This window comes from Chinchilla lanigera, unplaced genomic scaffold, assembly GCF_000276665.1.
Source record: "Chinchilla lanigera isolate Chin_1 unplaced genomic scaffold, ChiLan1.0 scaffold00005, whole genome shotgun sequence".
NCBI lineage: Eukaryota > Metazoa > Chordata > Mammalia > Rodentia > Chinchillidae > Chinchilla > Chinchilla lanigera.
This window is the reverse complement of record NW_004955406.1, coordinates 30,492,855-30,503,080: the sequence shown is the minus strand read 5'-3', so window position 1 is coordinate 30,503,080 and position 10,226 is coordinate 30,492,855. Positions and strand designations below refer to the sequence as shown.

Here is a 10,226-nt window from a genome sequence, read left to right as displayed (position 1 = left end):
CTGTAGTCAGACTGGCCTTGAACTCACTTTGTAGTGCAGGCTGGTCTTGAACGTGCATCGATCCTCTTGCCTCAGCCTCCTGAGTGCTAGAATTACAGGCATGCACCACCACACCTGGCTGAGGCTTTTATTTTGGGGGAGAATCTAGTTGTTTTGAGTTTTTTAATATATTCTAAATATGACTCCTTGGAGGAATAGCTGGCAAAAATTTTTCTTATTCTATTGGTTGTTACCTATCTGGTGGTTTTGTTTTTGTTTTTGTTTTTGCTGTGCAGCATTTTAATTTGCTATGATTCTCTTTGACTCTTGATGTTATTTGCATAATTGGAGTTCTGCTCAGGAATTCCATGCCTACACCTGTGTCTTCATGAGTTTTACCTATTTTACCTTCTAGCAGATTGCTTTCATTTTAAAATGTAGATCTCTTGATCTATTTTGATTTTAGTTTAGTAGCTGGTGAGAGATAGGGGTCTAGAGTCAATATTCTGCCTATGGGTAGCCAGTTTTCCCAGTGCCATTTATTAAAGAGTGTATTTCTCCACTAGTACATGTTTATGGCCCCTTTGTCAAAGATCAGATAGTTGAAGGTGCCTGGAATTGTTTCTGCATCCTCTCTTTTGTTCCATTGATCCACATGTCTTTTTATGTCAGTACCATGCTGCTGTTATCACTGTAGCTTTGTAGTATACCTTGAAATCTGGGATTCTGATGCCACCTGCTTTGCTCAGTACCTAGGGTTGTTTTTGCTATTCTGAGTCATTCTTTTGTTTCCATAAGAGTTGTAGGATTGTTTGTACCACTTCTTCAAGGAATGCTTTTTGTATTTTTATTAAGATTGAATTAAGTACACATACCAGTTTTGGAAGTATGTCCATTTTGACTATATTTGCTCTGTTTATCCAGGAACAGGGTATCTTTCCAGTTTTTGATGTCCTCTTTGATCTTTTTTTCAGAGTGCTGTTGTTTTTGTTGTAGGGGTCTTTCACTTCCTTCATTCCTAGTATTTAATTTTTCTTGATGCTATTGTGAATGCTATTGCTTTTCTAACTTCTTTCTTGGTAAGTTCATTAAGGTGTACAGGAATGCTTTTGACTTTTGTGTGTTGCTGAATTTGGTTATTAATTCTAGGAGATTTCTGATGGAATTTTCTGGGTCTGAAATTTTCATGTCATCTGAAAATAATAATTTGACTTCTCCTTTCCTTGATATATCCCTTTTATTTCTTTCTCTTTCCTAATTATTCCTGCTAGTGTTTTGAGTAGTACATTGAACAGAAGTGGTGATAGTGGGCATCCTTATCTTGTTCTTGATTTTAGAGGAATACTTTCAGTTTTTCCCCCATTTAGTACGCTGTTAGCTATTGGTTTGTCATAAATGGCTTCCGTCAGATTCATTAAGGTCCTTCTATTCCCTTTTTCTTCAGGTTTTTTTTTTTTAATCATGACTGGATGTTGGATTTTGTCAAAGGCCTTTTCTGTGCCTATTGAGATGATCATGGGATTTTTTTTTCTTTTTTTTTTTGGTCCTTGATTCTGTTTATGTGATATATTTATTGATTTGCGTATGTTGAACTATCCTTGCATTCCTGGGATGAAGCCTACTTGGTCATACTGTATGATGTTTTTGATGATTTATTCCATTTTGTTTGCCAGTATCTTGTTGAAGATACTGCATCTGTGTTCTTTAAAGATGCATTTTGCATCTATGTTCTTTAAAGAGATGGGCTGTAGCTCTGTTTTTTGCTTGGATCCTTGGGTGGTTTAACTCCAGGAATAGCTTTGGAAGTACTCCTTGCCTCTCAATTTCATTAAAGGGTTTGAAGACTATTGATGATAGCTCTTCCATGAAGTTCTTACAGAATTTAGCAGTGAGTCCATCCAGACCTGGTCTTTAAAAAACAAAGTGAATCCAAATAACCCAGTAATGCACTTAGTTGTTAGGTTTATTATTGCATTAGTTTTATTCCCTGTTATTGGGTTTTACAGTTTTTTATATCTTCTTGGTTCAGTTTTGGTAATTCATATGTATCTTGGAATCTACCCATTTTTTCTGAACTTTCCAGATTATTGGAGTATAGTTTTTTGAAGTAGTTACTAATAATTGGATATTGGCAGTGCCCAGTGTGATTTTACCTTTTTCATTTCTGATTGCATTGATTTGGGTTTTTTCTTTACTGTTTTTGGTAAGATTGGCTAAGAGCTTCTCTGTTTATTCTTGAAAGAAACAGCTCTTCAGCTCATCAATTCTTTTTCTTTTTAGCCTTAATTTTTTAAATTTCTGATCTTTATACTTTCCTTCCTTGTACCAGCTTTGGTTTTGTTCTTGTTTTTCTAGGACATTGAAGCACATTACTGGGTTATTTGGATTCACTTTGTTTTTCTGATGCACAGCTCTGAACTTCTCTCTTAGGCTTGCTTTCATTGTGTCTCCTAGGTTCTGATATGTTGTGCTGGCATTATTATGTGATTTTAGGAACTGTCTGGATCTCATTGTGCAGTTCATGCTGGTCCTGAACCCACTACAGAGCCCTGGCTAGCTTTGAACTCAAGGCAATCCTCCTGCCTCAGCTTCCCAAGTGCTGGGATTACAGGTGTGTGCCACCACACCAGGCTCTTTCTTGATTTTTTCTGTGACCAATTTATTATTCCAAAGTGTATTTTCTATCTATATGCATAATTTTTGTGGTTTCTTTTGCCAATTTATTCATTGATATGCGTGGGATAATTTCGATTGTTTTGCATTTACTTAAGTGTGCTTTGAGAGCTAGCACGTGATCTGTTTTGGAGAAAGCTCCATGTGCTACTGAGAAGAATGCGTATTCTGTTGTTTGGTGGAGTACTCAGATTTCTATTAAGTCCATTTGTTTGAAAGTTTGATTCATCTCTGGTATTTATTTATTGTGTAATTGATCTATTTGTGACAGTAGGGTATTGAGGTTTCCTGCTACACAGTAATTGTGTTGGTGTTTATCTGGTCTTTTACATCCAGTAGGATTTTAAGCTGTGTAAGTTGCTGTTGCTCCGTATTTTAGTCTTGAAGTTTATAGGTTTTTCCTTAATATACATAAGCAGAAAAATAGTGTTGCCGTTTCTTGTCTGTATACGTATGTAGTGTACTCTTCGTTAGTAAACATACGTAAGATTTACTTAAACATTAACTAGAGACTGCTTTATCTTTTACAGTATGTCTTAGTTACTTAGTTGCTGGGACAAAATACCCAGCACCCAAAGTTAAAGGGGGGCAGGTTTATTTAGTTCAGTTTGTAGAGGTTTCAGTCCATAATTGCCTGGCTCCAAGGCTTCATGGAGAACAGTTCATGGCAGGCAGAAGACAGCAAAAGCAGCAAGGGACCTTAGCAGCATTTTCCTGCCCCTTTTATCTTATCCAGACTACTTAGGGTGGGTAGCACTCATATCCTTAATCCTAGCGCCCTTGAGCCTTGCATTGCACCAGGAATCAATTCCAGTCACACACTGTAGTTCCAGCCACCTCTGAAAACGCCCCATCTGTGAATGAAGGAGGCTGTGTGGGGACATGTAGACACAAGCTGTTACATAGTATATACCAGTGATAAGTGGGAAAGGCCTTAGAATCAGATTGTCTTGGATTTGAGTCTTAGCTCTGCAATTTCTTATTATTGTATCTTGGGGAAGTTACTCTTCCTTTTTCCTCTAAAAATAGTACTCAGTGTGAAAGCCTGTTATCTAAAATGATTTTCTACTTCTTATACTAAGGATAGGCCTAATTTATCTTGTTTATCTAACAGGTTCCAAGCATATTTGTCAATGGAACTTTTATTGGAGGTGCTACCGACACTCACAAGCTTCACAAAGAAGGCAAACTGCTTCCACTAGTTCATCAGTGTTACTTAAAAAAAAGTGAGAGGAAAGAATTCCAGTGACTTAGGTTCGGACTATAACTGGTAAATGTCAGTTAAAGTGATGATACCTGATAATGTCTTTTAAATGATGCTGACTTAAATATGTGAATTATCTTCATGACAATTAAAAATAATGAACAACAAATTGCTGTGGAAACCTCATCTTTCTACTTGCCAATTCTTGAGCATAAGAGATAGTGTTGGTGGTGTTGAATGGAAAAATGAGGTAAGAATGTGTTTAACTGGAATTTATGTATGAATTTTACAAGGAGATAAGCATTTCAAGTTCTTGAATCTCTATAGTATTTAGGAATTAATTCCTTATTGCTTCCAATCATAAGGATTAGTAATGTATGATTTTCTCTAAAATTTAAGGATCATTGCTACAGTTGTGAACTAGGTAGAGACATCTCCTATTATATTGTGAAAAGCATTCACATTCTTTGTATTTCTAGAAATAAATTTGTAGAATGGAATTTATCTCAGTGAAACCAGATCACTTGTTTAATGATTTAATAGTTCCAGGGGACACAAATGTACGTATGGGTGGAAATTAAAAGGAAGACTTTCAGCATGTTATGAGGATGAACTATTATGTGCAGATACAAGTTAGAAATGTACTTGAATGACACTGAGGAGAGTTTTTGCTTTCCAGAATGTGTTGTATTACTGTTTGAAATGTTCCTAGGGAAACCAGCTACTGGATGGAACCTTAGATGGAATGTTTCTACTTTGGTTGGATGGGCCCCCTTAAAATTCTTACATTGGGAACTAATCCTTGATGTAGCAGGGTTGAGAGGTGGGACCTTTAAAGGGTGTCTAGGTCATGAGGGTAGATGCTTAATGCTGTTATCAAGGGAGTAGCGTCCTGATAAAAGGATGAGTTTGGTTCCCTTTTCTCTTTCAAGTGCATGAGCTGTATTGTTCTTCACCTACTGCAGTGGGATGGTGCAGCAAGAAGGGCGTGGCCTAAAGTGTGCCCCTTGATCTTGGCCTTCTGGGCCTCCAGAGCTGTGAGAAGTAAATCTGTTGATACTAATTACTTAGTATCAGGTGTTCGGTTACAGTAACACAAAACGGACCAAGTTGCTGAAGTCATTTCTACTGTTAATATTCTGCTATTCTGGAAACACTAAACTGATTTCATTTCAGTTCTACTTAGCAAACGATTTATTCTATGGGAAGCCTTATTTTAGAATAATTGAAATATTTTCATTGCTTTTTAAAGTCAGTTTTCTGGCTTCTTATCAATAATTTTTTAAGGGTTTACTACACAAATTACTTTCCTATTTCATTGTCAGTCAAATGTGGGGCAGATTACCAGGTGCTAAGAAAACTTCCTCAAAGGTGGGAGGAAAATGGATTTCCAGAGTGAATGCTTTTGTTTCTGGTCAAGATCAGGGAATTTGGGACAGATAGGTTTAAACTGTCATTAAGAATCCTCGATAATGCAAGAGTTTATACTATATATTTTGCATGTGGTGATTCATTTGTTATAACATTTGAATGAAACAGAAAATGGACTATCTTAGTCCTGTGTCATGAAAATTTTTACATGCTTGCTGTGTTGTAAAATCTTTGTTGGAGGAAATCTGTTACCCATGAGAAAGATAAAATTGTAATTATATACCATCATTAATTGTGTTTATTTATTTGGTTTTTTGAGACAGGGTCTTGCCATGTAGTTCAGGCAGGCTTTGAACTTGTGGCAGTCCTCTTGCCTTAGCCTCCCAAGTGCTGGGATTGTAGGTGTGCATGATCATGCCTGGCATATTTTTTTTTTTTTTTGAGATGGGGTCTTACTCTGTAGTTCAGGCTGGCCTTAAACTCACTGTGTCGCCCAGGTTGGCCTCAAATCTGTGGCCATCCTCCTGCCTCAGGCTCCCAAGTGCTGGGTTACAGGCATATGCCACCATACCTGGCTATATTTGATATTTAGATATTAAAGGGAGGTTACTAGAAACATAGGGCAGGTTTTGATAGCACACAGCATGAAGGAAACACCTTTTATCAACTCATTTAGACTGGTAGAGAACTGTGGGGTCAGGGTGATGGTTCTTGATTATGTTCAGATCTTGAAGTAATTCAATATTAAGGAGAGAAGCCTTAAAGACTATCAAAGATAATAGGTTATCACATTATCACTTATAGTTTTATTTAGAAAAGAAATGGGGCTGGGGATTTAGCTCAGCGGCACAGTGCCTGCCTGGCAAGTGCAAGGTTGTGAGTTCGATTCCCAGTACTGGAAAAAAAACCAACCCCCCCCACCCCTAAAAAAAAAAGAAATAACTTCTTCTAATGTCTACTTGATAGTCTTCTGAACTTTATAATCAGTGACTAATATAAAAAGGTACTTTTAGGGGTCTCACTGCATCAAGAGAGAAGCATTTAGGAAAGCAGGACTCTTAATTAAATGCTAAGGTATGAAAGAAATGAAGAAATCTGACCTCCCCTTTTTTTGCTATATGGTAGATTAATGTCTTTGAACAATCCCCAAAATAGCAACAAAATGGCCTCACCACCACTCCAAAGTACTTAAAATGCTTAATACTTGAAGACCCAGAGCTTTAACTGTTTTGCAAGGGGGCAGTTACAAAGCTGGTGGTTAAGAAAGAGATTTATATCACAGACCACAACATAACATCACTAACTGTGAAAATCCTAACTGGTACTTTGATTTACAGCTATTAGAGCAAGACAGAGAAGTGGTCAGATCATTAAAGGTATGACTAGCAAGTAGGTTGACTTAAACTTCCTGAAATCTCTTATAAAATATAGATAATGCTATCTTCCTTTAGGGTTATTTTAATGAACGGAAAGTTGCAAATCACCTAGAATGAGGTTTAATATATACTCAGTATGTAATGGCTACTATTAAATCACAATATCTGAGAATTACATTTGGTTTCTTATGGATACATCTGGGTAGGACAAATTCTTCATCTCACAAAGGTTTCAGCAGGAAGGGGGAGGTTCTGGGCTTGGTGTTGCTGTCTGTATCCAACTGCTTAAAACTTAATATAAACCCAAAGCAAAACTAAATTGTTCCAATGTTTTTTTTCCCCCCAGAACCACAGCTTACAAAAAGGTGATCAATTTAAGAAGTTGATTAAATCCACCCACCTCTCACCTCCCTTCCATTCCTTTATTTTTTAGAGACAGGGTCTTGCTCTTGGAGTTCAGGCTGGCCTTGAGCTCACTATACAGTCTAGACTGGCCTTAACGTCAGAACCGTCCTCCTGCCTCAGCTTCTGAAGTACTAATATTACAGGTGTGCATCACCACACCTGGCTCTATTTTATTTTTAATGTTAAGCTCTGAAAGATAAACTGTTTAACCACAGCCCCGTAATACTAAAATTGGCCATTTGGTTTTTTTTTACTTTATTACTAGACAATTTGTTAAAATACCTGTAATCCAAAAGCTTGAGAAGCTACAGGGTTTACTCATGTTATAAAAATTAAGATTACACAGATACATTTTGCAGTAGTGGAGATCAAAGCTGTAGCTGTGAGCATACTGGGGAAATGCTGTACCACTGAAGTACAGTCCCAGGGCAGTATTTTTTTAGTCAGGATTTCGGACTAACTGAAGCAGTTTAAATCTAGTTGTCTTTATGCAGAAATGTGTAATTTGGAATCTTCCATTCTCTTTACAACTGATCTTATCTTTAAATACAGAACTGTAAAATCAGCCAGATGTTTGAGGTTTGGTGTGTATACCCTGTTGGGATTTGCTCTCACCCTTCTGCATTGCCCTACACCTCAGCTCTTAAAACTTTTCAGGAAAGGTTTCTGCAAATTGGCACTGTAACCAAATTTGTATTTGCCTAGTTCACTGTTTTTGGCAACCTAGCTTTTCTCAAAAGCAACTCTCCTGTTTTCATTAGGTACAGTAGCATATACCTGTAATCCCTGCTATTTTGGAGGCTGAGTCAGAATTGCAAGTTTAAGGCCAGTCTGGGTAACTTGGTGTTTCAAAAGGGAAGAGGGTGCTGGGGTGTAGTTGTAGAGCACTTAGATGCATAAGGCCCTGGGTTCCGTCCCTATCACTACAAACCAAACAACAAAACTAAAACCTCTTAAGTAAGAATTGGCGTCATGATTAAAATCCAATTGCCTTGATCCTGTAATGGAACTCAAATGGAGAAGAACTCTCGACTTCATATACCTTAATTAAATAATACTAATATGCAATTAGAAACATTGAAAGGACAGTATAACTTACTAAAATTTTACCTTAATTATAAGATTACTTACATACAAGGCATAACCTTAAAATTCTTATTTAAAATAAATAAAAAGACAATTTGATGTGCATAGAATTTATTTAGTACACCTGTCAATTTCTACAATATACTGACCAAAAACAGTTCACATCATGCTCACCTCCATGTCTGAAGTGATTTACAGGCTAAGCATCCCTATTTCCAAAATCTGAAATGCTGCAGAAACGGAAACTTTGAGTGTCAACATGATGCCACAAGTGGGAAATTCCATACCTGACCTCAGGTGATGGATCACAATCAAAATGCAGGCGCACTAAAAATTTTATATAAAATTGTCTACAAGGTGTATATGGAACATCTCTCAGATAACTCATTATGTATTGCAGATGTTCAACAATCTGAAAAACCCTTCTGATGCCAAGCATTTCAGCTAACAGATAATCATTCAGTAGGGTATTTTGAAAAGTTGCAAAGGAGAAAGTCATGACTGCACAATATTGGTGAAAACTTTTATCTGAAATAAATGTAATAATCAGTATATTCATCCATTCCAAATCAGAAAACAGCAAAATTCCACTGTTAGGTGTATTTTTTTTTTTTAAACTAGAAATAGGTGTATTATTTACATTGAAAAGTTGGAAGACTTGCCAAAAGCAGTAATGAACAATCCTAGAAACTCCTTGTCTCCCCCCTCCCTCACCCCCTTTCAGATTCCTTTCCTTAGAAATGAAATCAACTTAAGCGTCATACTTTATATACTTTAAGCACTAGCTTGATAACTAAAAGTGTTCTTTCAGTTTTATAAAATATTCCTGCTTTGAAAGCCAAAGTGAATGTAAAAATGTGAATGTAGTTAAACCAACTGCTGACCTGGATACTTTTTATTGCAATAGTCTTAATGTTTTAATATTATATATTCATTTCTTTGAATTTGCTTGTAGGCTTGAAACAAACTATTTGCCTTTTGTCTCAAAATTTCCCTTAAAACTTAAATCATTTTTAAAACTGTACAACTGTATTTTTCATTCATAGTGTTAGATATGCAACTTTGTCCTTGGAGGTCAAAAGCCTAGCTTCTTGGATAAGTACTTATATACAATAAAAAACCTTAAACATTTTATTGATGTTAATAGCCACATATGTATGACACATCACTGTACCCATGTTATCCTAGTAATGTGTTTAAATTACTAATGTACAATTACGTTTTAAAACTTAACAGTTATATTTCCATTTATTACGGAAAACTAAAAGCTCTAAAAGACCCTTTGAATTCTGTACTTCAAAAACACTGGGACGCTTATATTAAGGCATTGTTTAATAAACAGACACCAAAGAAAGTAACTAGTAGCCTATAGAAGAGAGCTAGTCATATTTTAAGGCATTTAAAAGTCATTTTTTCACTTTAAGGCTCTTTCACACGCTTAATTCTACGCAAGCGTTTAGTCTAAATAATTTAAATATTCATCAAATGGTCAATTATGGAAGGCAAAGCCTTTATAGAAAGCAAAAGGACAGTTTAGAACTAGATTGTTTTTTTAAAGATGATTTTATGTATCTCATTTCTTGGAGAATTTCTTCATTATCAGAATCTGGCAATAATTAAAAAACCCCTCAAATATATTATAAAATTTATGTCTAGTCACATCATACCAAATATATAGTTTATAGTTAAGAGTAACAGTGCAAGAAAGTTTTTTTTCTGCTATGGATTAATTTATATTTTCAATTTAATTTGGCTATGCTGTATAGGGATCCTAAACAGTTTACATTGCAAATAAAACCTAACAGCATCTAAACAAATTTCAATATAGTGTTTGTATTGATACAGTATTCCACTAATTACATATGGTGATAATATATATACAGTATATAAAAACTTTTCAACCTCATTACCCTTACCAATCCAAGCTTCATAGTGAAAACAGAAATGTAGCTTATTGTTTGCTTTGTTCAAGCAGATTTTGGTAACTTGTCAAAGTACAGAAAATTAAGTATACTTTAAAATTATTTATCACTTGTATTCATAAAGTTAATATGATCCATACAGGATGAAGTAAAATAGATATGAGGGTAAAAAAATGTCTTTTGGACCAGAAATAACTTTGTGTATTATAC

At 35.7% G+C, this 10,226-nt stretch overlaps 1 protein-coding gene across 1 annotated transcript in view; it reads left to right on the top strand.

Moving 5' to 3' along the window:
- Positions 1-5,519, top strand: part of Glrx2 (glutaredoxin 2) — a gene marked incomplete at its 5' end in the record, with an annotated part of 8,902 nt that extends 3,383 nt beyond the window's left edge. The window contains 1 exon segment of the mRNA XM_005375105.2: positions 3,767-5,519. Within this exon segment, the coding sequence (XP_005375162.2) occupies positions 3,767-3,901 (135 nt within the window).
- Between the last annotated feature and the right edge of the window lie 4,707 nt (positions 5,520-10,226).